The 26,825-nt window shown below is 38.1% G+C and overlaps 1 protein-coding gene across 9 annotated transcripts in view; it reads right to left on the bottom strand.

Moving 5' to 3' along the window:
* NRXN3 (neurexin 3) overlaps window positions 1-26,825 on the bottom strand; it is a 1,573,300-nt gene that overhangs the window by 46,789 nt on the left and 1,499,686 nt on the right. For 5 of the 9 annotated variants that reach the window (XM_042943952.1, XM_042943953.1, XM_042943951.1 and 2 more), the window contains one exon: window positions 11,171-11,258. In XM_042943952.1, the coding sequence (XP_042799886.1) occupies window positions 11,171-11,258 (88 nt within the window). The remainder of the gene's footprint in view (window positions 1-11,170; window positions 11,259-26,825) is intronic. The other 4 variants (XM_042943954.1, XM_042943957.1, XM_042943958.1 and 1 more) reach the window with 1 other exon arrangement.

Below are 26,825 nucleotides of genomic sequence, written 5' to 3'. Positions count from 1 at the left end.
CAGGAAAATGACTTTTTTAAGCTTCAATATTTTCTGCAATACAATGGTTCTCATGCTGTTTTAAGTGTCAGTATACTACTTTACTCTAGGAGAAAATGTGGAAGTAAAGGGCAATGATATATTTTACTGTGCACTTGGTTAATTAACATGCCTCAAATACTATAACTAAATAAAGTTCATTATGTTCTAAAAGTTACAAAATCATAACAACTGACTCATGGAATCATGCTGGAGATTATAATTATGCACTAAGAAATGCATCTGTTATAGTCTTTTTAAAATGTTTATTTATTTCTTTATGTGTGTGTGTGTGACAGAGAGAGAGAGAGAGAGAGAGAGAGAGAGAGAGAGAGAGAGAGAGAGAGAGAGAGAGAGGAGAGGAGAGGAGCAGAGAGAAAGGGAGACAGAATTCCAAGCAGGCTCTGTGCTGTCTGCACAAGCCAAATGTGGGGCTCTAACTCACAGAACCACAAGATCATGACCTGAGCTGAAACCAAGAGTGGGACGCTTAACTGACTGAGCCAGGCACGCCTGTTGTATTTTTTCTAAAGCTCAGGAAACAAGATTAGCAAACCTAAGAAATATCTTGCTCATCTTCAGTTACTAAGGGAGGATATTTGGCAACTCTGTTTTCAGGAAACAATACTAGTGAATGCTCCACAAATGAGCACATGATAGTTCCAAAATTTAGTGTTTTAATAAGCGTTTAATCCTGATCCTCTGTGCACACTGTGGTAGAAATAAAATGCATCCATTTTCAAACACATTTGGATTTGAATCTTACCTCTGCCACTATGGGCAGATAATGCAATCTTGGAAAAACAAAGTTTCTGAGTGCTGATTTTCTCAATTGTAAGATGGCCCTAATAGTCTCCCACTCATAATAACTTAAAAACATTTTAAATAAATATGGTGTTTGAATGCCCCCAGCATGGCACCTGGGCCAGTGGGATGCAAACCAGCTCGTGACAGCTGATTACTAGCACATTTTCAGGTAATTTGCAAGTTGGTTGTTTAACAGCCATCATCAAAAATCAAAGTATATAAAATTGCAGACAAGTACATTATGTTAAAAACAAAGGTAATAAAAACTTTAAACTCATTACTTCCTAGGTATGTTACCACATTTTACTGTTATCTATGCCCCTGAGATGGTTGATATCTGTAGTATCTATTTAGTGAAAATACTATATATTCATGTAGTAGTTCTCTGTTTAGAGGTGTCATATTTTTGGCTTGATGTTAGCCATGGTGGGAATATTGTACACTACAGACACAACAAATTAGGGCTGTGTGTGTCTGTGTGTGTGCTGTTTCTTAACATGTACAAGGTGCTTTACCTCGTTCATCATGAATGCCCCTCCCTTCCTCCTCCTCCTCTCTCTCTCTCTTTTCCTTCTTCCCTCTCTCCCTTCCTGTCTTTATTAAGAAGTTCTTACTTTATGGTGCTCAGTCCTCTTCCCCTAAAGAACAGCACAGAGCTACCCTAAGATGACTGAAACATCTCATAAAACCACCTGCCTTGAAATGCTTTCTCTTGTCCAGATTAGAAATAGGGATTTTTAGAAATCTTAGAACTATTTTTAAAGTCTTTAATCTATGAATCTATGGTATACCTATTTTATATTCTCTTGCTCAACCTTTATAAATAAGGAGGTGAGCCTATTACAAAGATTCATTTTCCTCATGCTAGTGTCAAGAAAACCAAATCATTCCAAGTCATCCTGCAAATTTCCTGGATCACCAGAAGTATAATCCAGCACCTGAATAAGTCACTGGGCACTTTCTTCCACTTCTGTCTCAAGAAATTCACAGTCTATTCTCAGAAACAAAACTATTATGTATGTTGTGTTCTTTGGGAAAAGAAAGGATTTGGGTCTAAGTTGAAGTGTTGGCTCTATAATGCTTCCATGAATTAAAAAATAATATAAAATACATATCATATCTGACTCTGAAAGACCAAAAGGTAATCTTACTTCAAAATATGCATGAGGTAGAACCAGTGAGTTAAGAAGCTTTTTTTTTTCTCCCTCCAGTTGCCAAACACATTTACATTTTAGGTTAAAATATATAAAAATAAGTGAATTTCATTATAAAACACATTCAGATTTCCAAAACTTCCTTACCAATTCAGGAACAAGCATTGCTCTATGTAGAAGAAGTGATGATGATGCTCCCTTACTAGCACTTTTTGAGAAACTTTTCTGTTGATCTCTTCCTGAAGACAAGGTTTAACTAGCAGATTGATAATCAATAGAAAAACTCTTTGAAAATCAGCTCTTACATGGAATCTCTTTAACAGTAAGCCCATTTAATTATGTCAAAAAAATCAACAAGGGTTTCTTATTGTTGTTGATTGGATGGTTGTTTGACTATTATCATTAGCAGTTTCCCACTATAAGTTTTGCCCCCTTAGCCAGGTAAAAAGTGCAACTTATGACTTCCAGATGCAAACCACAGTTATCAGCCTTACATTTCGACTGCAAATTTGTTTTGCTCCTTTGTGAAGTTCCCTAGGGGTAAGGTTCAAAGTAGAAACAATAGAGGAGTGAGAAATAAAGGGAGGGCATTTCAAACCACATGTTACAAACAGAGAACAGAATCACAGAACGACAGCATAACAGTGGACTCCAAGACAAGATGGCAAGACAGATGTGCCAGACAAGAGACACATGCCTGACTGCTGTGTTGAGGAAAGCAAACACAAGAACAAAAGCATACAGATGTGTCGTGAGAGCAGCTCATGGGCCGCCGTGACCCAATGGAAATAATAAAAACGAGAACCCGTGAAATTATAACTACAAAAGTTACCCCCACAATTCATACAACTGGACTTGCTGGGTTAGCCTGGATGTGTCACTTGGATGAAACACAAGATGGCATCGTTACAGCCATGCATTGGTGATGAAGGCCATGGTTAGTTGATTAGCTACAAAACTGTCACTGCATGCCACACAATGATCCTGGGCTTGTCCAGAAATAAAAGATACAACAAATATTCTACATCTGCAATAAAATTCTTTTTATGCCATCTGAAATTTGTGGACAGGGATGTGTTTCTCTGTTGTATCTGGATGTCTGTCTGTCTTTCCTTTCCTTTTCTTTCTTTTTTTATTTTATGTTTTTTTCTGGCTCATCTGTCCTCCTTTCAATTAATTACATGGTCTTAAGGGGGGTGGGGAGTAAAGGCAAGTGGCCTGTGCAGATATGGGGAAAAATGAAAAGGGAAAAGGAAGGAAATTAAAGCAAAAAATATGTATAGGAGGAAGAAGAAGAAAACACAATGTTTCATTCTTTTGTACACAACTTTCTTGGATTTGCTGGGGTTTGTTTTGAACATAAATATAAATACTGGAGGGATATGCTGAAGGGGGAGAAATTAGAGATTAGGATGGCAAGAAAAGATTTTGTTGCCTTGTTTGTTTTGTATATGTATATATCTCTCAGTATTTAAAAAAATGATTATAATTACTAATAAATATAGCAATGAGTTTAACATAGCCATAATGACCAAAATACTAAATATGAATCAAAACAAAATAAATTGAACACCAAAAATTCATGCGGCACAAGATGAGGTGAAAACAGCAGAAAATGCTTTTCAAATATATACAAGGTATATATCTATTTATATATATACACAGGAATGTGCATATATGGATAGATATATCTGTATAATTTTTTCTCTCCACCCCTCCCAAGGATAACTGAATTATGTAGTCATCACTGTAATTATGATACAGAAGGAAATAAAACCCAAAGAAAAGTTCACATGCTTTGTTTGCCAAGTTAAAACAGTATCATGCATGTCTATGTTGGCTGATGTAAAGATGATGGTGTGAATTTCTGTGTAAACACATGACTGATGGCAGGGACTGTTGTTAATCTCTGTTTACATTAGTCTAATATCACTTATACTGTGTCTACATATATATGGAGGGATAGGCACTATATATTTAGTATGCACACATATTATATATAAATATATATATATATATACACACAGTATATATACTAGGACTTATGGGAGAAAAAATGCAGAACAAAAACAAAGAAAAACTCATAAAAAACTTTCTTTAGAAACCCAATCCCTCTTTATTAATTTGGAGGATAGTTGGTGGGGGCAGGGGGAACGCTTGCTTAATGATTTCATTAAGCTCACATGTTATCAACTACTTGCATTGGCGTTTGAAATCAGGAAGTTCTCATGAGTTTGTCTTGGAATGCTCCCTTAGCCATGCCCATCCTTACCCTACTACCTAAGAAGCCCTGGACCTACACCATACTGTACATGTGTTCAAAGAGAAGTTTATTACTGAACTGTACTAATTTCTCAATCATAGTGAATCTGAAATTCTGTGCCCCCAAACTAAGATACAAAAGAATGATCTTTGGGGTTAAATGATTCTGTCACTGGCATCATCTTCTATGATTTTTCTTGCCCATCCTTAGATGGGGTATGCTATCGCTGAATTAGCAACATCTCCTCTGAGTTTGGATAACATTCTAGGAATTTCCATTCATCGTCCACACTGTTTCTTCCCTTTCCCTTCTTTCCTTTTTATTCCCTTTATTTTTGTATCTGTCTTCCCTAAAAGACTATGAACTCCTAGAGGTGTTATGTCTTATTTTTTTTTATTTAAAAAATTTTTTTTAACGTTTATTTATTTTTGAGACAGAGAGAGACAGAGCATGAACGGGGGAGGGTCAGAGAGAGGGAGACACAGATTCTGAAACAGGCTCCAGGCTCTGAGCTGAGCTGTCAGCACAGAGCCCAATGCAGGGCTCGAACTCACGGACCGCGAGATCACGACCTGAACTGAAGTCGGCCACTTAACCAACTGAGACACCCAGCTGCCCCTTATTTTTGTTTTCCTATCACCTATTCTAGTGGCTACCCATAGCAGTCACTAAAAGTTATTGTACAAATGATTTCCAAAACTTTCAAATGGAAATGTGTACACTTACACATTGATCTCATTGATTCCCCTCCCTTGTCAACATACCACAAAATGTTGAGTAATGGAGATAAATGGAATTTTTATTTTTATCATTCTGGTTATTAGATTTACTGTTTTTGTTACGAAAAATAACTGTTTTGTTACCATGATAATGGTCAATCCATGAGTCACATATTTTCTGTATATCATGCCTGAGCTATCAATTGCCTACCAGCCAATTAGTAGGCTTTCCTATATATTTCTATTCTTACCCTAATTTAGCCTGGATCTAAAGATGTCAATAACTCTTTCCCTTTGTGTACACCAGACATGTATTATAACTCAAATGTAAAAGTGACTAAGGTCTATACCCAACAATGATTAATTAAATTAACGAAACAACATCTGTGTACATTCTTCTTAACAAAAGTGAAACCATTTTGAGATTACTTCCCATTATCCTTTTATTCGAAGTGTTTTAAAGTGGACTTGGGCTCCACAGTGGATTCTGGACACGTGACGCTCAAACATTCCTATGGCATTTTATTTATGCGTTGACTATGCTACTATACACTTGATTTCATTTAATTTTAGAAAAATTTTTCCATGTGGTGATTCAAGATTTGTAAATAGAATTATCATGTCATGAGCCAATTTTTCCATGTGGAACAATATTTCTAAAATTGAATAAAAACCCAAATAAAATGTGCAAGTTGCTAATTCTTCAAGCTTGCTGAAAACACTAATGGCAAAATGTATTTCTATACACATATAAGATTAAAAATATCATATTTAATGTCGATGACCAGCACATTCAGTTTTTTTTTAAACTATGGATTCTGAAAGATAAGACTCTATTTCTTCTTATCCTTCTGATCTAAAATTATTATTGTCTTAACATTTCAGCTGCATTTTCCATGGTGTTTCAGCAAATAAAAACCTAAGGATTTGGTGAACTTTTAACAATTCAGCGCCAGATTTTCCTATTATAAATGCTGAGGCGTCTCAAACGGATAAAGATTAAGAACCCAGTTCCACCTGGAGAACATAAATAAGGCTATGCTCTTGGTGTTTTGCCAAATTTAAATTTCACCCACACTGGGTTGAATATTATAGTGCGACTAACAAAGAGGAACAAAGTAGCAATAACACCAAATGCAAATGTGAGGGCTGTAGATTTGAGGAGTAAAAACACATCTGAGAACCACTCTGGGAAAAGTAATTATTTTGTGATCTCAAATTACTGCCAATAGTTTAAACATCTCCCTCAATCCAACCATTAAGAAAATTGTTTAGCACAGGTCTATTGATGGATGGATCTGCTTCATCTTTACTTCCTTTTACTGTCTGCCCTCTGGTGGACGTACTGTCCCTTGAGATTTGATCAAAGGACATTTAACAAAAGTGGAGGCAAGACCCCTGGCTAATTGACAACTAGAAAAATGTATCCCTGTGTAATGGCCGGGTAAATCAATACTGTTACTAATTGTTGCCATGCCCACTTCTCAGGTGTAAAAGGCATTTCTTTGTATTTTTCTCTCTGCTCTGTGACCCCTGCCCCAGGACTTTAGAATACTGAGATCATAAATATATTAAATTCAGAAAGTTGGTAATTTTTAATTATATAAACGCTCACCTAAGAATACAGTGTTTTCTATTTCTAAAGATGGAGAGAGTGGGGATAGGAGCAGGAAGGGAGAGAAGATATTTTTTACATTTAGGAAGTGACTTTCATCAATTTCTCTATGTTTCAGAATTGATTCCCACATTTTAAATCACAGATGTGAATTTACTAAAGATCTTAAGTGGAATTTGACTTCCATAATTTCATTTATCAAAAATCCCATTTTCTAGTGGTCATATAAATCCTCTCCAGCTTCTCTATTTTGTTGTTGCTGTTGGATCCAAAGAGGTGAGAACAATGAAACAGGAATTTACAGCATGATTTAATATCAACAGAAGTGTGCTTGGGAAAAAAAGGGTTTGTATGCAAAGACAAAGTCTGAGATATTAAATAGATACTGACTTCCTTTGTGGGGAATGCAATTCATGTGCACAAATTAGGAAAGTTAAAACCCTAACCCCCAATTTTAAGTCCTGAAATAGCTATTCAAATATTCTTCTGCATATTTTCATTTGATGTAAATACCTTCATTATGATTTTATAAACTTTTGTACCAGGATTCTCCCACAGAGGGTCATGACACTGAGGCTTTTCTTTTTGGGAAGCAACTTTACTCATGCCAGCTGGTCTCAGTTGGGTTCATATGGAAGAACTGAGCCCCAATCACCATGTGGTGTAGTTTTTTATACATTTTCTATTTCTTTGTCTCCCATATATGGGAACACACAAACATGCAGTCTGATTAGGTGGTCTCAGGTTACAAGGTCGTGAGGGAGGTCACATGCTCACTCTTACAGCCTGGTTGCTCTGAGGTTGTGTGTGTGTGTGTGTGTGTGTGTGTGTGTGTGTGTGTGTGTGTGTGTGTGTGTTTCCTCCTCACATTCCTTAGGGAAGGGAACCTACCACAGTTTCAATGCTGGTTTCTCAAAGTAAATGTTCAGAAAATGTAATTTTACCTGTGACTCATTATAAAAAGTAGAGGATTTTTTTTAAGAAATGTGGATTTTGTTAGGGTGATATTTATTTGCATGGAATCATATATTTTAAATAATTCAACAGGTTTTATTTGGCTCTTTAAAGGCAGATGAAGTTAGAGGTAAGAAATATCTCCAACTTTAATGTAAGATTATGAGGTATGTTGAGGGTCATATAAATTCAGTCAAATACTAACTGAGCTTTCACTCTCTGTGTGGCTCTAACGGTGCAGGGGTTTTTTGTTTGTTCGTTTTTTACTCATTCCATCCAGAGAAAATTTGAGACCCATTAGACCTAAAGGTTTCTAAACTATCATCAGCCAAAGTCCAAAAAAATTTAAGTGGTCCCTCAAGATGATATAACTAAGCTACACAAATGAGCGTGATCTCTAAGTGCCAAAGTGAGTTGTGGGCACGAAAGGCAGTTGCTTACATCTGACTCAAAACCAGAAGCTTTAAAATCCATTTTGATTTGAAGATTAAAAATAAAAATAATTTCATTTAAAATTTGATGCCCAAATGAAAACAAAAGTTGTTGAATAGAGCAAATTCTAAATTATGCAAATTTATGAAAAATAAGAGCTTCTAGTGAACCTAAATAATCAGGAAAGAATCAGTAGAAGTTAAATGCCTTATAACTGAGACAGCTAGAAAATCCTCAACTTGCCAACAAAATGAGAGAAGACAAGGTAATTGTTAAATAAGATAAAACAAGGCCTGGGTAATTAACCAAACTGAGTGTATTTCCATCAAACATCAGGCCTGGAAAGAGTAAAATTTGAGAAACTGAGGCAGTGAATTAGAATGTTCAAACCCAAAATTTTAATCTCAATATTCACACAGAATCTCAGAGTAATCATATATGCCGAAGAGATCCAAATATTGCCATTATTATCTGTTGTTGCATGGGCAATGAAAGATTTCTCTTTAGGCAGGGCAAATCTAGCCCCAGAAACAACTGGCTTGCATTTTTCTGATTTTTAACCCACACTGTTTTGGGAAGATGTGAAGGCTATGGAGATATTTCTCATGGGATGCAGAAGAGGGCTTTGTATCTCTATGTAACCTTCCTCAGTGTTAATCAGGCCTCCAGGGTAAAATCTCTACATCAGTTAGGAATATCTACCTCCTTTCTGTATTAAATATGCTTCTGACATATTTCCCTGTATATCTGAATCACTTATCAGGAATACTTAATGGAGTAAATAAATTTAGAAAGAAGAAATGCTCCTTCTTCAAATGTGATGAGTTGAATAATCCCAGGCAGAAGGGATCAATATTAGTCTCTCAGAGCTACATGTTAGCTCCTTCAGGGTAAACACTCTGTCACCTACTTTATTTATATGTCCCCTCCTACATCCCCTCAGAGAACACAACAGATTGTTTTAAAAACAGCTTTTATCTCCCACCTGCCCCATGTAATTATATTACTCAAGAAATGCTGGCATTGAATTTCTGTCCTCTGCTTTTGAATCAGATGAAACACCTGTGCAGCCACTAAAAAAGCAAATGGACTTAGCTTGGGGCCATTCAAGTGTGGGCCTGTTCAAGTTCAATACCAAATGGCAATATACACCCACAACCTGGGAAGCTGTACTCATGAATCAGATCTGGAAACCCCCTCTGTTTTGTTATGGAGGTTGCTATGGAAATGATGTAGCATAAGAGGCAGGGAAGTAGTAGGGGAAGACAGGGGTAATATTTCGGAATGGTCAAGTCTTAATTTTTATGAGAAGACTTAAAATATAAAGGTTTGATCAACATTGTTGCATATATACAGATATCTCTGCTATGAAAGCAAGAAAACCAGAGAAAGGATAAATAGAAAAATCCAAATTAAAGTCTAGATATCTGAAACTATTGGCCATGAAATCAGTTAACTTAACATATGTATTGGGGAACATGTCATATATATATCTGAATTCCTGAGACGGGGCACATGCCTAACACACAGTTAACTCAAAAAATACTTGCTGAACTGAATTATTTTGGAGAGGTAATTTAGGTAGCAAAGCTCCTAATTCTACTTTCCAAGAGCTCATTTATGAAAATTATTAGAACAGGAGGGCCTCAATTCTAGAGATACACTGTACCCTGCTCTAGCACTCAGAAATACTGAATGAATGAATGCATGAATTAATGAGTGAATAAAAACTTGGTGTCCAAGTTCTGGTATAGACTGGATGTATCTAACCTCCAGTATTATTAAAGCCTCATGTAGTACATTATTGTCTAATAATCTGGAAAAAAAAAATCTGACCACCAGGCCACAGTTGCTTTCCTTCTACACAACTGAGCTCCCAAAGAAACAGGTCACACTCCAAAATGCAAAGGTCCTACCTATTATTATATCCCTATGTAATGCTAAAAATTGGAACCCACAGAACTTCCTGGATTCAAAGCCACTTGCAAGACACCAGTCAGTCCTTCAACAAAATTTGAGAAAATGTAAATCATCTTGGGGTAAGAATTGGAAGGTTTTTTCTTTGGTTATATTATTTTTTTTCACAAACCTTGAATTTCTCCAGAATTAGCAAAAGAAAATGTTTAATGGCTCACCTCTTTTTTTAAAGAAAAGAAAAAAAATCAAGCAAACCAAAGAATCAACTAGAATATTCTATTTCTCTTAGCCTTTGCAGAAATAAGATCTTGACCCAACTCTAGCTTTTAACTCTATTAAACATACACAGAAATTCGATGATATCTGTTCTCTATTATATATATATATAAATGTTTAACTTATAGCAAGTCTCAAAACAGACGACTTGGAAAAATTGATAGGAAATAATCAGGGACTGCAGTTGCCTGCTGGACATTATATCATATATAGCTCACTATAAAGAAAGACCATAAAAAGATCAAAATGTATCTGGGTGCAAATGGGGAACACACTGAAGCATCAAGTTGCCAACTCTCAACTTCAGCACAATAGATACATTTTGAAGCATCTCAGCTATTGACATGGCATGGTTCAGTACTAATTTTGTTTTTACTAAGCTATAATACTGCACAATTTCTGTAAACGCACAATGAACAAAATTAGTATAAATACCATGTTAACTGCTGTTGAAATCCCATGGAAAATGTATGTATGTATGTATGTGTGTATGTATGTATGTATTTATTATTTATTTATTTATTTATTTATTTATTTATGTTTGGTTTTGGCTTCCGGTTTTGTTTGCCATGCAGACTCAGAACAATTCACGAGGCTTAAATTACCTTTATAGTTCCACTTTGGGTTCATGGTGTTTTGATGTTATTTCTGTATAGACATCTTCATGATCCCACACCCTGTCAATTTCATAACTGCCAGTGGCTGCTGTACTTTTCTTGTTCCCATAGTTAAGCTGGGTGTCTGATTGCTCAAAGTTAGGCGGCACACCATGGCTTTTTCTTTAGTTTTCAGGAAATAACTTTAAATTTCCCTGGGATCTTATCTGCTCCTTCCATGGGATTTGATGCTTTTGATTATATATGAATATTTATATATGTATGCTTATACATATATAGATACAGGAAATACACACATTAACACACTATAATATATATATAAAACACATGTATATTCACATATATGTATGTATTGTTTTTTGCAAATGTAAAAAGAAAGCAAGCAAAACAAGACTGACCTAACCTACCTGTACTCGGCTCACACTCAACGAAGTCCTCATCATCGCTTGAACATTCAGCAGATGAAACAAGGTCATCTGATGTTGGCTGTGCGAGTCAAAGGAAAAATAATGGGGTGGGGGAAGAGAGAGGAGAGAGAGAGAGAGAGAGAGAGAGAGAGATAAGGAAACCCATGAACAAAAGCATCAAAGACTTATCACTATGTCTTGCCTTCCATCATTATTACTCTTTCTCTTCTCTAAAGAGGGCATGCTGTAGGATAAAGAATTTTAAACTCTTGTGTGGCTGTGAATGGTTATGGGGTCAGACAACCTGTATGGGTTTTATGAGGAGGTGAAAGACTCAGAGTGGTTCCAGGAGGCTCAAGATCATCCCATCCCCATAAGTCACATTGTACAGCCTAACTCTATTTCTGACTGTAATTTCAATTTTGAGAATCCAAAGGGCAGGAGAAGGGCTATGCAAATTTTGGACAATACACGAGTGCAAGCCAGCACGGAAAGGCACTGCGAGCTTTGAGAGGGTTTCAATGCATATGGCGTGTGGTCTCAAGTGCATGATTTGGTGGTTGTGAATCTATAGGCTGGCATAATTAATGAATGCTGAGGAATGCAGTCTGTTCAGGAACAGTATAATGGCTTTTCTCGCTAGCAGCGATCTCTTCGTGTAATTGCTGCAATTAACTGAATTAGTAATGTAGGCCAGCAGAGAAATACCACATGACAGCCTCTGGACACAGGTAGGGCTGTTTCTGAGGACAGCAGAAAAAAATGTAGTTGCAACAATAGTAACTCAATTTGAAACATTTTCTTTTTTCTATTCGATCCTGCAGAAACTCCCCAGTGCCAGGGAATCTGCTGCAAGAAATACAGAAAACTGTATGTATAGGTAGTAGGAAGGGCCTTTGCGATACAGGAGATGAGAAGACTATTTTCTGTACCTGATACATATTGCAGGCACAATAAATACTACTGAATAATTAATCTACAGATCTTATGTCCTACTATGTGCATGAGAGTACTCAATATACAGTTGTTCAATAAATGCTCATTTCTTTCCCACCTTGATATTAATAATGTTAACTGACTTGCTGATTTTATTATTCTCAGTGCACTGAAGTCTGAATCCATATTCAAGAGGAAAAGCAATTACAAGCCAGATGCTGAGCTAGACATGTATATATATTTATTACAGTTATTATTAATTGATTAGATATAATTCTCACAACAATCCTTTGGGATGGATATAATTATTATACTTTTAAGGAGAACTGAAGTTCAGAAAGGACACACGGCTAGTAAGAAATAGGATTTGAACAGATATAGCTTAGTCAAAGTCTGTACTTGTGGCTCACATAGACTTCTTTTACACCTCTTCTTACATGATGTTAATTATGGACTGAACTCTTACAAAATTAAAACACTGCAGTTTTAAGCCCCCCAGTACCTCAGAATATGACAAATATTTGGAGATAGGGTCTGTGTTAAAATGAGATCATTAGGGTAAGCCAAATCAAATATGACCGGGGTCCTTAATAAAAAGATGAAATTAGGACACAGACATGCACAGAGGGATGACTGTGTGAAGCCACAGGGAGAAGACAGCCATCTATAAGCCAAGAAAAGAGTTCTCAGAAAAAAACAACAACCCTGCTGACACCTTGACCTTGAACTTCCAGCTTCCACAACTGTGAGAAAATAAAATTCTGTTGTTTAAGCCGCTCAGTCTGTGCTACTTTGTTATGGCAGTCCTAGCAAAGAAATGAACACGACAACCGATATGCTTAGTATTTCCAGACAACATCCTTTTTGAAGTACACATGCTAAGCATAGAATTACTGGGCACAACAAAGATTAGTAGAAAAACCACACTAGGTAATTGATTTCGCTTAATTGACAGTGGTAGAGAGGTGCCTTAAACCATGTCATTGATCTTGATTCTACATTGGACAGGGAGATACTTCAACCCCTGCTCCTCCTCCAAGTAAATAGAAAAAAGGATTTTCAAACATAATTTTTTTTTTCAATTAGACAGTACTGAAGTGTGCATTTCACTTCCAGCAAATCCAAACTGGCAGTTGTGTCCTAGAGCCACCATGTTTTTGCAGTAGAGACAGAGATGGTGAGCACACCTCCTTGGGAGTTTCCCGGTGTGTGTGGGCCTGTACAGGGCCCACTTACAGTTACTGAGGGAAGGGAAGTGGTAAGGGAACACATGTCAACTGTGCAAATGCAGAGGCAATCAAAAGAGGCAAACAGCATTTTTGCAAGGGTCACAATCATTCTTTGATAGTTCTAAAGCATGAGTTGTGCATGGAGGGAAGACCTCCCTCAAGGAAGCAAAAATTGTTTTGGGTGTGTAGGGGGGATGGATCTCAGGTATTAAAATGGTTTCTGACCTGCCAAAAAGCCCACAGTGCTTAAACAAATAGACAGTATATCTGTGGTATTAAAATTTTATGGGACGAGGGCAATTAGGGGAAAAAAAAAGATTGTTTAAAAAATTCCTCAGAGGATGGTAATAAAAAAGAGGCCTAGAACACACTTCAAAAGTATAATCAATTATACTTGTTGGTGACTTCATTATAAGGACCTTGCAGAATGGCCTGTATGTGGCATAACTAGCGTAGGTTCCTAGTACTGAGTGAACGCTAGTGGGTTAAATGAAAATCTAGTGAACTCATCCCAAGAACTGAAAGCCAGGCAATAAAATTTAAGGTCATTCAGAATGTGAGAAAGCAATGCATAACTCCAATAGAAACCAAAAAAGGCATTAGTGAAACATTAATGGAAACTTTTAACAATTATAAGAAAGTTGTAGCCATTTTGATGAGCCAAAGATATGACATAGAGTTTCTTTTCAGGAAGAGTTCCAGACTCTGAGGTTGAAAGATATTTACTATTTTCCCCTCAGCTTTCCCCTGCCTCCTCTAGTACTGCACAAGTTCTCCCCGCTACCGTGTTTTGGGTGACACTGTCCCCAGCACTCTCTTTCCCTATCTTCACCTCCACTTGTGTCCCCCAGATGGGGCTCAACCACCAATGTACACCCCACACATACACTCTTCCACATTTCTACTTCCTTTATCCCCAGTAAACTGACCCTGTGTCTTACTTCCCAGAGATTTTATTTCTGCTGATCTTCTATATGAATATGGATGAATACAATGTTCCTCCAGAAACAGAAGTACGTTTTACCAGTAGTTCCTATTAATAGTGGCTAGACTTCAAGGAGGGTCCATGACAGGCAGTCTAGCAGACCACAGAGTGAGCAGGACTGACTCTTCACTGAGCACAGCTGTGACTCTCAGCTCCTACACTTATAGTCAGTGACCAGGGGTTGAGTTACTTCCCTTCTCCAAGCCTCAATGTTTCTATCTATAAATTGGGATAAACATAGTGTCTTGTCATCAATTTAAGTGACAAGTTAAAAGCGAAGCTCTGTTCCTGGCATATGGTATACACTCAGTAAGTAGAAGCAGGGTGCCTGGGTGGCTCAGGTGGTTAAGTGTCTAACTCTTGATTTTGGCTCAGGTTATGATCTCATTGTTAGTGAGAACGAGCCCCACGTCAGACTCTGCACTGACAGCACAGAGCCTGCTTGGGATTCTCTCTCTCCCTCTCTCTCTGGCCCTACCCTGCACGAGTGTGCACACCCTCTCTCAAAATAAATAAATTTTAAATAAAATAAGTAAATATTAGCTAAGACTAAGTCAATCAATCAATCAATCAATCAATAACAGCAATGCCAAGCCTAGTTGCCATTCCTAGTTTAAATAAAGTTTCCATCCACCTATGCATTCTATCTCCAAATATTCATCCCCTTTAGAACCATTCTTTCCTGGGGCGCCTGGGTGGCGCAGTCGGTTAAGCGTCCGACTTCAGCCAGGTCACGATCTCACGGTCTGTGAGTTCGAGCCCCGTGTCAGGCTCTGGGCTGCTGGCTCAGAGCCTGGAGCCTGTTTCCGATTCTGTGTCTCCCTCTCTCTCTGTCCCTCCCCCGTTCATGCTCTGTCTCTCTCTGTCCCAAAAATAAATAAAACGTTGAAAAAAAGAACTATTCTTTCTTACTGATAATTCATTAACTCCACTTTCATTCATCACCTCTGGTTGCATCTGTCATGAAGAGTGATAAAGAAAAATACACTCATAGAGATGCCAAGAGAGCTTAAAAATCACTGGAAGATAATCTGTTTCCCATGGCTCTGGGTCCAGACAATTTGTGTGGGTTTTATGTGAAGTCAGCCCCTTCCTTTCGGTCCCTCAGACCCCATCATCACCAATTACAGCCACTGCCAATGAAATTCCCAAAGCCATAACAAACATCTCAATCCCCTCATTGCCCAACGCAGTAACCAATGTTTGCCTGGAGAACCTGGCATCCAATGCTACCACGCCTGCCACAGAACACTGTGGTTTCAGAAATCCTGGCTCTGCCAGGGGCAGTAAGCTTTGATTTGCAAAGGACTCAGGATTTAGAACAGTATATTTAGGGATTAAAAATTTTTTTTTTACTACTCCTATCCCTGACATTAAAAAAAAATCCCCAAATTACAAACCAGAGTTTTGGGATCATATGTACTTAGAATCACCTCCTAAAGTAATGACAATATGATCCAAAATTACTCTTGGAAAACCCAAGGCTTTCTTTTAGTAGCTCTTTAATTTTCTTGTCTCTTTCCCTACATAGAAGTAAATGCAGGGTCTAACTCTGAACTTTGGGGAAAAAGGCACACTCTTTGACTATTGGTTCCCATGACTGGTGAATTATGTTTCACTATTGCAGACACATACAGAATCAGGATGTAATTATTATGAATAGAATGGAACTACGGAATTTTATCTTTAAATAAAATACAGTAGTATTACCAGTTTGTGTGTGTTTCCTACAATGATAACCATTTTTCATAATTACTCATAATCCTTAGAGAAAAGGAAAAGTTAGTACTCTTGAGAAGATATTTGAACTTTCTAGAATCATGCTTACTAATAACATTTACCACTTATTAAATACTTGCTATACTCAGATGTCAACTAAGCAGTTAACACATATTAAAACTTTTAGTACTCATAATAACCAAGGGTGTGGACATTTATAGTGACATCTGCTATTTTTAACTGCCCACCATCCATGCTCCTTCAGGGAAGAGTACTGCTTTAGAAGTTCTTCCATTTGTATAGTTATGCTGGGAATGCTTATCAAGGGCCTTCTATGTCATCCTCATATCTTTCCCTCACGATTGCCTAAAGCTCTCATAATTCCCAATGGCTGAACTTAAGATATTTACACATTATGGTTCCCATATATCAAATATCCACATTATACGTAAGTCCCTCAAGAAAGAATACAAGATCAGTGACCGCCTCTGAACCAAATAGTTTGATAGTGGATGGACTCCCAAATCCACCATCTATGCTATATGACTATATCATCAAAGTGCTTTATTCATCTTTCATCCATTCACTTATTACTGTAATAAATATTTACTGAACACCTATGTGTTAAGCACTGTAACTGTTATGAGGGATAAAGTGATAGATAAACCATAGTTCCTCTGCTCTGGGGATTCACAGTCTCTGAAGAGAGGACCGAGTAGACAGGCAAACTTGACAGGGTAAACTGAATGCCTTGACAAGAGTAAGCATAAGGTGCTAAGAGAGCAAATGGCGGGGGGGGGGGGGGGGGGGGGGGGCGTGGTAATGAGCCCTGAGGGACAGGAAGCCCTGAAGCAGGGAAAATGGAGAGCTGCTGGTGGAGGAGAAGGGCATTCTAGATGAAATCAACAGTCTTTGCAAAGGCTCAGAGGCATGAAGAAGCACAGTCTACTGGTATACCCAGGAGTAGTACAGGGGTGAAATGATGTACCAGCATGACAGAACAACAGCTACCTGAGTTATCCTGTTGTTTTTGAAAACTCAGATAATGAGCATGAATTTCATATCCTGTCTGGTCAGACATCTCTCCTTCCCCTCCCCACATCTCATCAGCATCAACCGGCACCTTTCCTTTGGAAGCTCATATACATGGTTCCAGAACATCATGCATGGGTCTCGCTGTGCCATCCCTCCACAGTGCGGATTAAAGATCTTACTTTGCCTTCTCAAGAGCAGGAAAATGTTCTTCTGTCCCTGTGCATTAGCCAAGTCCCATATTAAAAATAATAATTCATATTACTCCATTTAAAAATACATATTGCATATTTTTAATCCATATGTTGAAATTACTTGGTTCTGTATTAGGATTCATAAAACTAAAGATAGGTATTATAATAACTTTCAATAAAATATCTGTCTGGAAGGAGTCCTCTTTATTCTTTTCTTGAAAGATTTTTTTATTGCATTTGTATTCTTTTTTTTTCTACCAATGTTTATTGAAATTACCTTAGAATAAACTGGGACAGAAGAAAGATCAAAACTCTACCCACCAGGTAAATTTATAGGTATATTTACCTTCCAATTCCCTCAGCTTCACAGAACTGGCTTCTCATTTTCCTCCAGTGAGTTATTGTTTTTGTAATCACCTGCTTCTAATTATTTAGTCTGAAGGGGTCTACTCATCTCAGCACAGGGGTGGCTCTACTTCATTCTTCATTGCTATCTGTTATTTGGCATGGAGAAAAATGTCTGCTACCATGGTCAGAACAGCTCGAGGTAGATTTGCCATGTGCCCTCCTTCCTGCCCAGATGCCTATTTGTGACTTCAAATTCCAACCTTTAGCCCTTTATCTTATACTGAGAAGAGGCTAATCATTTGGGGGGATAATCATTTTTCTCCGCCCAGCTCCTTGGAAGCACAGTTATTTGACCGAGATTAAGCGCAAGATAAAATAAGTCTTGCCACAGAACAGCTTTATGAAATTATAAATAACACACTCAAGAATGATGATCGCCTTTCTTCCAGTGAAAAAGGAAAAGAGAAAGGCCCATAAATATTCTGAAGTCCCACAGAAAACAGCCATACATCTCTGCAGCTGCTTCATGCTGAAAAGAATTCAATTCCTTAAAATACTTGGTGTTTTAGTTTTTCCCCTCTATACTTCTATTCTGTGATAAAGTTGAGGTTTAAAGTATCTCATATGAGAGAGGGAATCATACAGCTTCATTATGAACATTTATTCTCTATTTAAATCATGTCTGAGATACTTTTAATTAAATAAGAACCCAAAGACTCTAGGTAAATCTATAAACTTTAATGAGATTTGGAAACCTTGACCATCACAATTAAAATTTATCTACTAGGGCTTTATCAAATTGTTGCCATTGCATAGTCCCTTTTTGGATTGATGCTTATAGATCCTCCACTCTGAAGGGGTTTACTCTGAAGTACATACACACACACACACTACTGGATGGTTTTTAGACTGAACCAAAGATAGAAAAAGGCCTGGAGCTTGGGCAAGCTTGTTAGAAGCAATAATCTCACCCTTCCTCCTCTCTCCCACCACCCTATCAATTCTTCCAACTCAAGCCCAATACAGAAACAAGACCTAGGAGTGGGATTATCAATACCCTCCTTTTATTCTGAACATCCTCTTCATAGTCATTTTCAAGACATTTTCAAGACAAACAACTGACACTAATATGAGAAAATGAAACAAATGAGTTGAACTTGTCATGCTCGAGTGTGAAAGCTCAGGGAATCCCATGAGGCGGGCTCTGAACAATGGAGACAAAGACACCAAGTTCCATCTAGTTAAGATGCTTTTTGAGTTCCCCTCAAGCCTTACATCTATGTGCCCACATAACTTTATTGGAACACCCTGTGAATTTTAAAACTGTCTTCTGAAGTTCAAGCTATTGTGGTTTTTCAAAATACTCCTTTCCTCTTTTCTCCCTGCCCACTCCTGGAGATAATCACTTGCCAAGTTAGACATGAATGTGTACATATTTTACTTGACTCATATTTCCATGAAATGAGGCGGCTTTCAAGAGAATTGCCCTGGGCTACAGATATGGCATTCGGTATCACCAAATTTAGTTAACTGGACTGGAGCTAAGAAAATAAATATGAAAACAAAAACCAGAAAATTGTTCTTGATATAGGATATTAAGTATGCATACATTTACTTATTCAATCGGTCTTCATCCAACAAATGTTTATTAGCTGCCTACGATGTGCCAATCGCTGTGCTAAGGGGGCTGGACAGACCAATTCCTTCATGTAGCTTACAGATTACTTGGATTTGAGCCAGGCCAAACTAGAAAAACTGATAGGCTGCTACACCATCAGCTGCAAAAACATAAAGTTAACGTGAGTCCATAAGTGGTACCCACTGTAACAAAAACTGATTATTCACAGTCATTCACAAGAGCAGATCATATAGGAATCCAACCAAATAGTACCACCAGATTCCCTTTAAACTCTGCTCATCCTCAACAGCCTCCATATTCTTATTCTTCTTTTCCACATTGCATATACTGGAGGAGGATAAAAAACAACATGATGTATAGTAACTTTTACTAATGAATTAACCTTTAAGGAAATCCCTTTGCAGACTCAAGATTTAATTAACAGTGGAAGAACCAAGCTAAGCTTAGCCAAATTTTGTGCCAAGGATTGGGGGTCTTTCTTTCTATCCTGGAGGTCTTCTAGGATTACATAAATAAATGTGGTGTGGCATCTTTTTTTTTTCTTTTCTTTCCAGTTTTAAGATTTCTTCCATCTGCTCAAAAAAGGAAGGGTGGATCAAGAGAAAAGGGAGGGAGGAGGAAGAAGAGAGTGGGTAGAAGGGGGATTAATCTATCTGTTGTTCAAGGCAGCCTGACAGAGGGAAGAGGAGTACTGAACCACAGAAGATTAACCAAACTTCAATGTACCTTCCCCAAAGCAGGAGGAATGTAATGCTACGTGGTGTTCCACTGATAAGCAAATCCCTCTAAATCCTTTCAATTTATTTCTTGGCCTGGAGAAATTACATATTATTTAGGAGGCAAGGAAGAAGAAAATACAAACCACCCCACTCAACCACACACCATCTCTAGGAATCTAGACCAGGAGCCTATTGATTACATACACCTAAGGTCTGGGTTGGGTAGCTTTTTCCGATTGGTGCAGTCCTCTCTAAGACAGCTAATCAGGAAGGCTTGGCTGTGTTCCTACTGTTAAGTCTTTTGGTTTTTCCCACAAACTTTGTTGAGTATTTAGGGTCTACCCATTACAAGGGAATGCCAAAATTATAACCAAAGCTCCAAAGACCTAATCTAGTTTTGTTGTTTATATTTTTGTCTCCCTGCCACTGCCGCCGCCGTCGCCGCCGCCGCCGCCTTCTTCTTCTTCTTCTTCTTCTTCTTCTTCTTCTTCTTCTTCTTCTTCCTCTTTTTTTTTTTTTTTTGTGGTATTTCCATGCTAAGTGAGGTTTTTATGCCAATACTATCACCAAAATCAAGCCTCTGTTTTTAACAGGCTAGTGACCAGATCAAATATTAATATAATCCATAAAAAGTGATGTAGGTCTCCGTTAATGGATGGTAAAATTCAAAAGTCATGGAGAAGACCAATGTGTGTTTTTAAACTGAAATTTTACCATTATTCATTTCTCCATGTCCTCTCTTGCTCTGTAGTTCAGGGAGAAGAAATGGGTTTTTGGAAGAAAATAGGAAAAATAGAATCATTTACTTTGTGGGATGGTTTTTCTCTTGGTCCTCTATTTTGTGGCCTAACCTTACCACTCAACACAGGAGAAACAGCCCTTCTTGGCAGCTTGAGATCACAGCTTTAAAAGGCTTAATAACAGACCAAAATGTTGGTGGAGAGCAATGAGTTACAGGATAAATCCAGTCCTGGATATTGGTCAGCAATTCTGAAAAAAGATGTAAGGTAGCCATTTGGTACAGAGCAAATAGCCATGGTTCTCAGTCTTTGGTCACTGATGAATTAAGGTATGCTAGATGAGCATGAGAGAAAGGAGTAGAAAAAACAGCAAGATGTTAGGAGTCAAACATAACCTAATATATATATATTTTTTTGTCTAAGGAAAGCCACTTTTACTGAAAAGAGCGTGCAATGCATGTGAACATCTGTTGTGTCTGTCAATGTAGAAAACAGTTGAGAATGGCTATCCTGAAGAACTAAAAGTATGACAGATTCATGCCAATACATAAGAAACTATGAAAAAAAAGCAAGCTCAAGACAATATAAACACAAGAAGGAAGAGCACATTAGCACAACCGGGAGCTTGGCATGTGGCACAGCAAATTTACCAAGAGCAATCAAATGCAATGAATTGAATGTAAAATACAACTGATAAAAAGACAAGATGTTTTTTCCTTATTACACTGAAGAGAATATCTCCCACTCAGCCAAGGGACATAATATTAGAAAGTCAGATACAAATGTCAGAGCAACAGCAGCAGTTGAAGCCAGTTTTGTGCATTTGACATATGATTTAATAAAATACTGATGGAGTTACAGGTAATCTGCAGTAAATTTGAGTCAGAACTATAAGGAAAAAGTGAAAGCCAACTGAATAACATGATATCCAACCCCAAGAGAGGGAAAAGTCAAAGGGTTTTGACTTTGGATTGAGAATTTATCCCCAGTTACTCATGTCTCAAAGACAATTCCAACCTCCCACAAAGAAGATTGGGGGATGGATTCAAATAAAGTTCTTCAATTTGTATGATAAATCCCAAGTTAGAGAAAGTCTTTTAGGTCCTGCTGAATGAGAAATTCAGGAATCCAGATGGACTCACACCACAGAAGTCACTTTCTCATTCCCAGGCTACAGCATACCATAGTGGATTATCTCATCTTAGATACAGATTCAAAAGCAAACACAACAGAACTTTTGTGTGGGAAAAGAAGACTATTCATTTCTCATTTCTTATGGATAGCAAGGCTAGTCATTTTCCCAAATGTATAGGCAACAGAATTCATTCACTGTAAAAATGGGTGATATCTCGCAGGTGTAATCCCAGGCTGGAGATCTATGTAGTCACACGGGATTCTGTGCTCACAAGGGCCTTGGGCTTGGTTTAATGCTCTGCTCTCACCATCTTGAAGTCCTTAACCATTTAATTTTGAACTTGCCTTTTATAAGTGAAGTTCAATGAGACAATGGAGCATGTGCATAAGGAAAGGGGATACATGCAATGCGTGTGTCCAGCCCTGTTCCTTGCCACCCCAGCTACATATAAAGTTTTTGGTGCCCTGTGAGCATAGGATTCTGTGGACCCATAATGTAAAGAAATAAGATGAATCAAACAGATTTATCTGAATGAATCCCCCAGTCTTTCTTCATGGGAGGTTGGTATTATCTTCGAGACAAGAGTGACTATGGATAAAGTCTTGTCCAAAGGTGACCACTTTTGCATTTCTGTCTTTTAGGGTTTCCTACCATGTCCTCTGATATGAGTGTTGAGTGTGTTATATCTGCTGAGTAAGTGGGTCTCCAACAGGCTATTGCTTTTCCTTTGAATCAGAAGTTGCTTAGAAAGCAGAGAGAAGGCAATGGTGTTCTAAGAACATAATAACTGAGGAAATCTATCACATCCTTTCTTACTTCTATTAGCTAACCACTTACACTAAAAATAACAAATAGAAAGGGAAAACACCACCCAGAGATTTTTTCCTTTCATTATAGCTTATTCATCAGTAAGGTGAAGGTAGAATGTCAGTAGAAGAGACATGCATCAAAAAAGTGAAATAAAGGGGCACCTGGGTGGCTCAGTTGGTTAAGCGTCTGACTTTGGCTCAGGTCATGACCTTATGATTCATGGTGTGCTGTAAGCGTAGAGCTTGCTTAGGATCCTCTGTCTCCCTCTCTCTTTGCCCTTCCCACACATGTGTGCTCTCGCTCTCTCTCAAAAATAAACAAACATTTAAAATAATTTTTTTAAGTGAAATAAGGACAGATGGAGAGTCTCTACTCTTCTGGTAAGAATAATACACATATGCATACATGAGCCATGAAATATGAATCGTGTTATTTCGGGATCTTGGGAAAGTGGGATGTGCTTCCAAACTGACCCTCTAGGAAGAGAAAGTCAGTAAGTGCCACCACTGCTGAGTCGGTGCATCTTTTAAAAACTGTGTCAGAAGAATATTTTTAATTTACACTCTGACTCTTTGAAAGAAATCAATATGTCATTTGCTGGGACTTTTTTTTATCCAAGCATCTTTATTTAGCTTTCCTGTATTTTTTTCCCCTAGTCTTCTAGACAGCAAAAGAAAAGGTGTTTTGTTTGTATTTGTATTGATTCGATCACTTTGAGCAAAAAATAAACAACTAAATAGAGCCGAGTAGCTTTAAACAATCTTTTGGGGATCAAGATCTCTAAACAACATAGTTTCTCATTCTAGGTGATTGGAAATAAACAGAAATCAATAAAACAGGATTACTGGGCAATAAACAAGAGAAGCCACATTCATAATTTAAGAAGCTTCTTTTCATGCATTCATTACTGAAGAATGCACTTGAGCCCTATTCTATTTTTACAACAGCATAGATTTCCTCCCAGCATGTAGTCTTTTCTTTTAAATTTTGCTTTTCCTTAATTCTTTCTTTCTTTTTTTTAATTTTTATTTTTTTAAGAGGTGCTGAAAAAAGTATCTCTAAAATATATCCAGAAGCTCCCACATTCCTAAAGCTGTTCAGAGGAACTAACAAAGAAGGTGCTTAGCATAAAAGGCAAGGATTAGTTTCTCAAGCTCTTTCTCTCACAGACGTTCCTGTGTCCAGCAAAGTTCCAGGGAAGGAAGAGGGCACGGCATAATATGGGCATAGGGCCTGACGGAACATGGTCCCTGCCTTCAAAGTATTCACACTATAGCAGGAAACACAAGTGTTGGAGACACTGTCAATATCCACTCTACTCTTCCTCCTTTCTAGGGCTGGTGATATGACCAGCCTAACCAAGTCTCCTTTGCAACTAGCCATGTGACATCAGTCTGGACAACGTGGTGAGTAAAGAAATCTGCTAGAGGTTCTGGAAATACTTATCCTATTCCCAATAAAAAGGAAGAAATGGCGGTCCCACTGTTTTTCCTTCCTTGGGTTATGATGGGGTATGTGAAGCAGCAGTGGCCATCTTGTAACCAGAAGGTGGCAAGTGTGAGGGAAAGAGCAAAAGATCTGAGAAGCTAACTCTGATATTGCCAAATGTGCAATCTGAGCCCAAACAAGCAGTTTTCTACTGTCCAGATGCCAGGATTCTTGTTAAGTGAGAAAATGTATCCCTTCTTCCATCACTTCAGATCAAGTTTTCTCTTACTAGAAGGTGAACACAATCAGAACAGGAAAAGCAATGCGTAGCAAGCAACGAGAGACAGAGATGATGCAAGGTGTCATGTGAGTGATCTCTGCCTTTGGTGGACATTAGGCCCCAGGTAGCATTTTAATAGTATCTAGGAGTGGGACTTGAAAAGCTTCACAGTGATTACCATGCTCTTATATGTCAACTCTATGGCCCAATTGAGAGTTCAAAAGGAGTCTGAGAGGAGAGATCATTTTAGAGTTGGATAAGACGGGATAAACATTTTCACCATAGTGAGAGAATATATTTTGAATTGAGTATCTTGTAAGTATGTGCAATTCACATATCCCAGGCTGAAGTGATCATCCCCTCCCACTGCTGCCATTCTTGTCTCTGTCTATGGCACCATTACCCACCAGGAAGCACAAACCCTCAGGGCCATCTCTGAATCCTCCCTGCTCAGCATCACCCTCCAGGCACCAAATCGCTCAAAGGCCATCTCTAAAATGTCTTTCTGCCTTTCATTTATATGGCTCTGGCTACTTATACGGATGAATCTTGAGAATCTTTAATCAGATTCCCTGCCTCCACTCACCTGTCTATTTTCAATGAACACAATAAAGCATTGCCAGAATAAAAACATGACTTTATATGTGACACTCTCTTCTTCCAAATGTATTCCACTGCCCATCAAATGAATTCTAGACTTACTATTATTATTATTTTTTTTAATTCAAGATCTTCCACCATTGGGTTCCAATGTAACTTTGTAGCACCGTTTTTCACTACTACCTGCCCCTGTAAGCATCTCCTCACTACAACTACTGAATAAAAATTTGCTGGAGCACCTGGGTGGCTCAATCGGTTAAGCATCGGACTCTTGATTTCAGCTCAGTTCGTGATCTCACAGCTCTTGAGATCAAGTCCCATGTTGGGCATTGTGCTGACAGTATGGAGCCTGCTTGGGATTCTCTCCCCCTCTCTCTCTGCTCCTACCCCACCCATTCTCTCTCTCCATCTCTCTCTCTCTCTCCCTCTCAAAATAAACAAATAAACTTTTAAAAAATGTTTTCCATGCTTTGAACAAGTCTGCTAAGTTTCTGACAATGTCCTGACTTATATTGCTCCTTACCCAGCTCTATCTGAATTTTATTCCATTTCTACCTGGTAAGATTATATATTTCTTTAGAACACAACCCAAATACATTTTCATTAGGCTTTTTCCTGGTCTTATGGCTGAAAAATAAAATATTCTAGCAGGCCAACTTAATCTCACTTAATGTAGTTACTGTATTCTGGCTTATAATACACATCTGACTTACGTTTTCCTTCTACTTGATTGCTACTTAAGCAAAGATAGAGCCAACTATACCATCAAAGGAAAAGTGTCGTGTGTGGGGTCAGAAAACAGGAGCTCTGCCCCTGGAAGGAAGCCCAGGGTGATCACAAGCACTCTGAGCTACAGTTTGCTCTCCTGTAAATTTGAGACAATGACATCTACCTCATGCTTTGTTGTGTGGAGTGAAATGGATATCGACAACTCAGACATGTTACTATTCTGTGATGTGTTGTTAATATTTAATACTATTTAAAATTGGTTTGAAATTATTCACAGGGCTATAGCGCTAGACCAGAGCTTGGGTGCAGGATATATATTTAAATGTATAGCAGGTGCTCAGGGAATGTCTGTGGATTTAAATAGAATTGGATAATCCAGGAGTCATGTTTAAAGGGTGGAAATGATATGAATGGAAGAGAGAAGCACTTCCCATTCTTGTCAGATTATTAGGAGTTCTTACCTTAGAAGGTGTCCAGGACAGGAATACTTTTATAAGCTATTTGTCAAGAATGGGAGTTGCTCTGGAAGAGCATATATGCTTTTAAGATACAATATGTCTCATTGGTCCAGACAAGCGTATAGGCAATTTGCCCAGCAATTCCACAACTGTGTACCAGCATGTCAATTCCCTACCTTCAGGACTATAGGCTTAAGGTAAGTCAACCTCTAATAGATATTGGGACAATTTAAAATTTTTATTTTTTTTATAATTTTTTTAATGTTTTCTTTTTTTTGAGAGAGAGACAGAGACAGAGCTTGAGCAGGGGAGGGGCAGAGAGAGGGAGACACAGAATCCGAAGCAGGCTCCAGGCTCCAAGCTGTCAGCACAGAGCCCGATGCGGGTCTCGAACCCACGGACCATGAGATCATGACCTGAGCTGAAGTCTGACACCCAACTGACTGAGCCACCCAGGAGCCCCGGGACAATTTAAAATTTTAATAGACCAGTCTTTGCAAATAGTCCAGCAAGTACCAAAAACAAGATTTGGAGTTCTGCTTCTCATTATTCCAAATAGCCTTGGCTGAGCAGAGACTAGGGAGAAACGACCCATGGTTTTTTGGTCACACTAGTCCTGTCTCAATTAAACCTTTAAGTAGAATTCTTTATATAAAAGAAAGTAA

This window comes from Panthera leo, chromosome B3, assembly GCF_018350215.1.
Source record: "Panthera leo isolate Ple1 chromosome B3, P.leo_Ple1_pat1.1, whole genome shotgun sequence".
In the NCBI taxonomy this organism is placed as follows: domain Eukaryota; kingdom Metazoa; phylum Chordata; class Mammalia; order Carnivora; family Felidae; genus Panthera; species Panthera leo.
The sequence above is the reverse complement of the archived record's forward strand: the minus strand, read 5'-3'. Positions and strand labels throughout refer to the sequence as shown.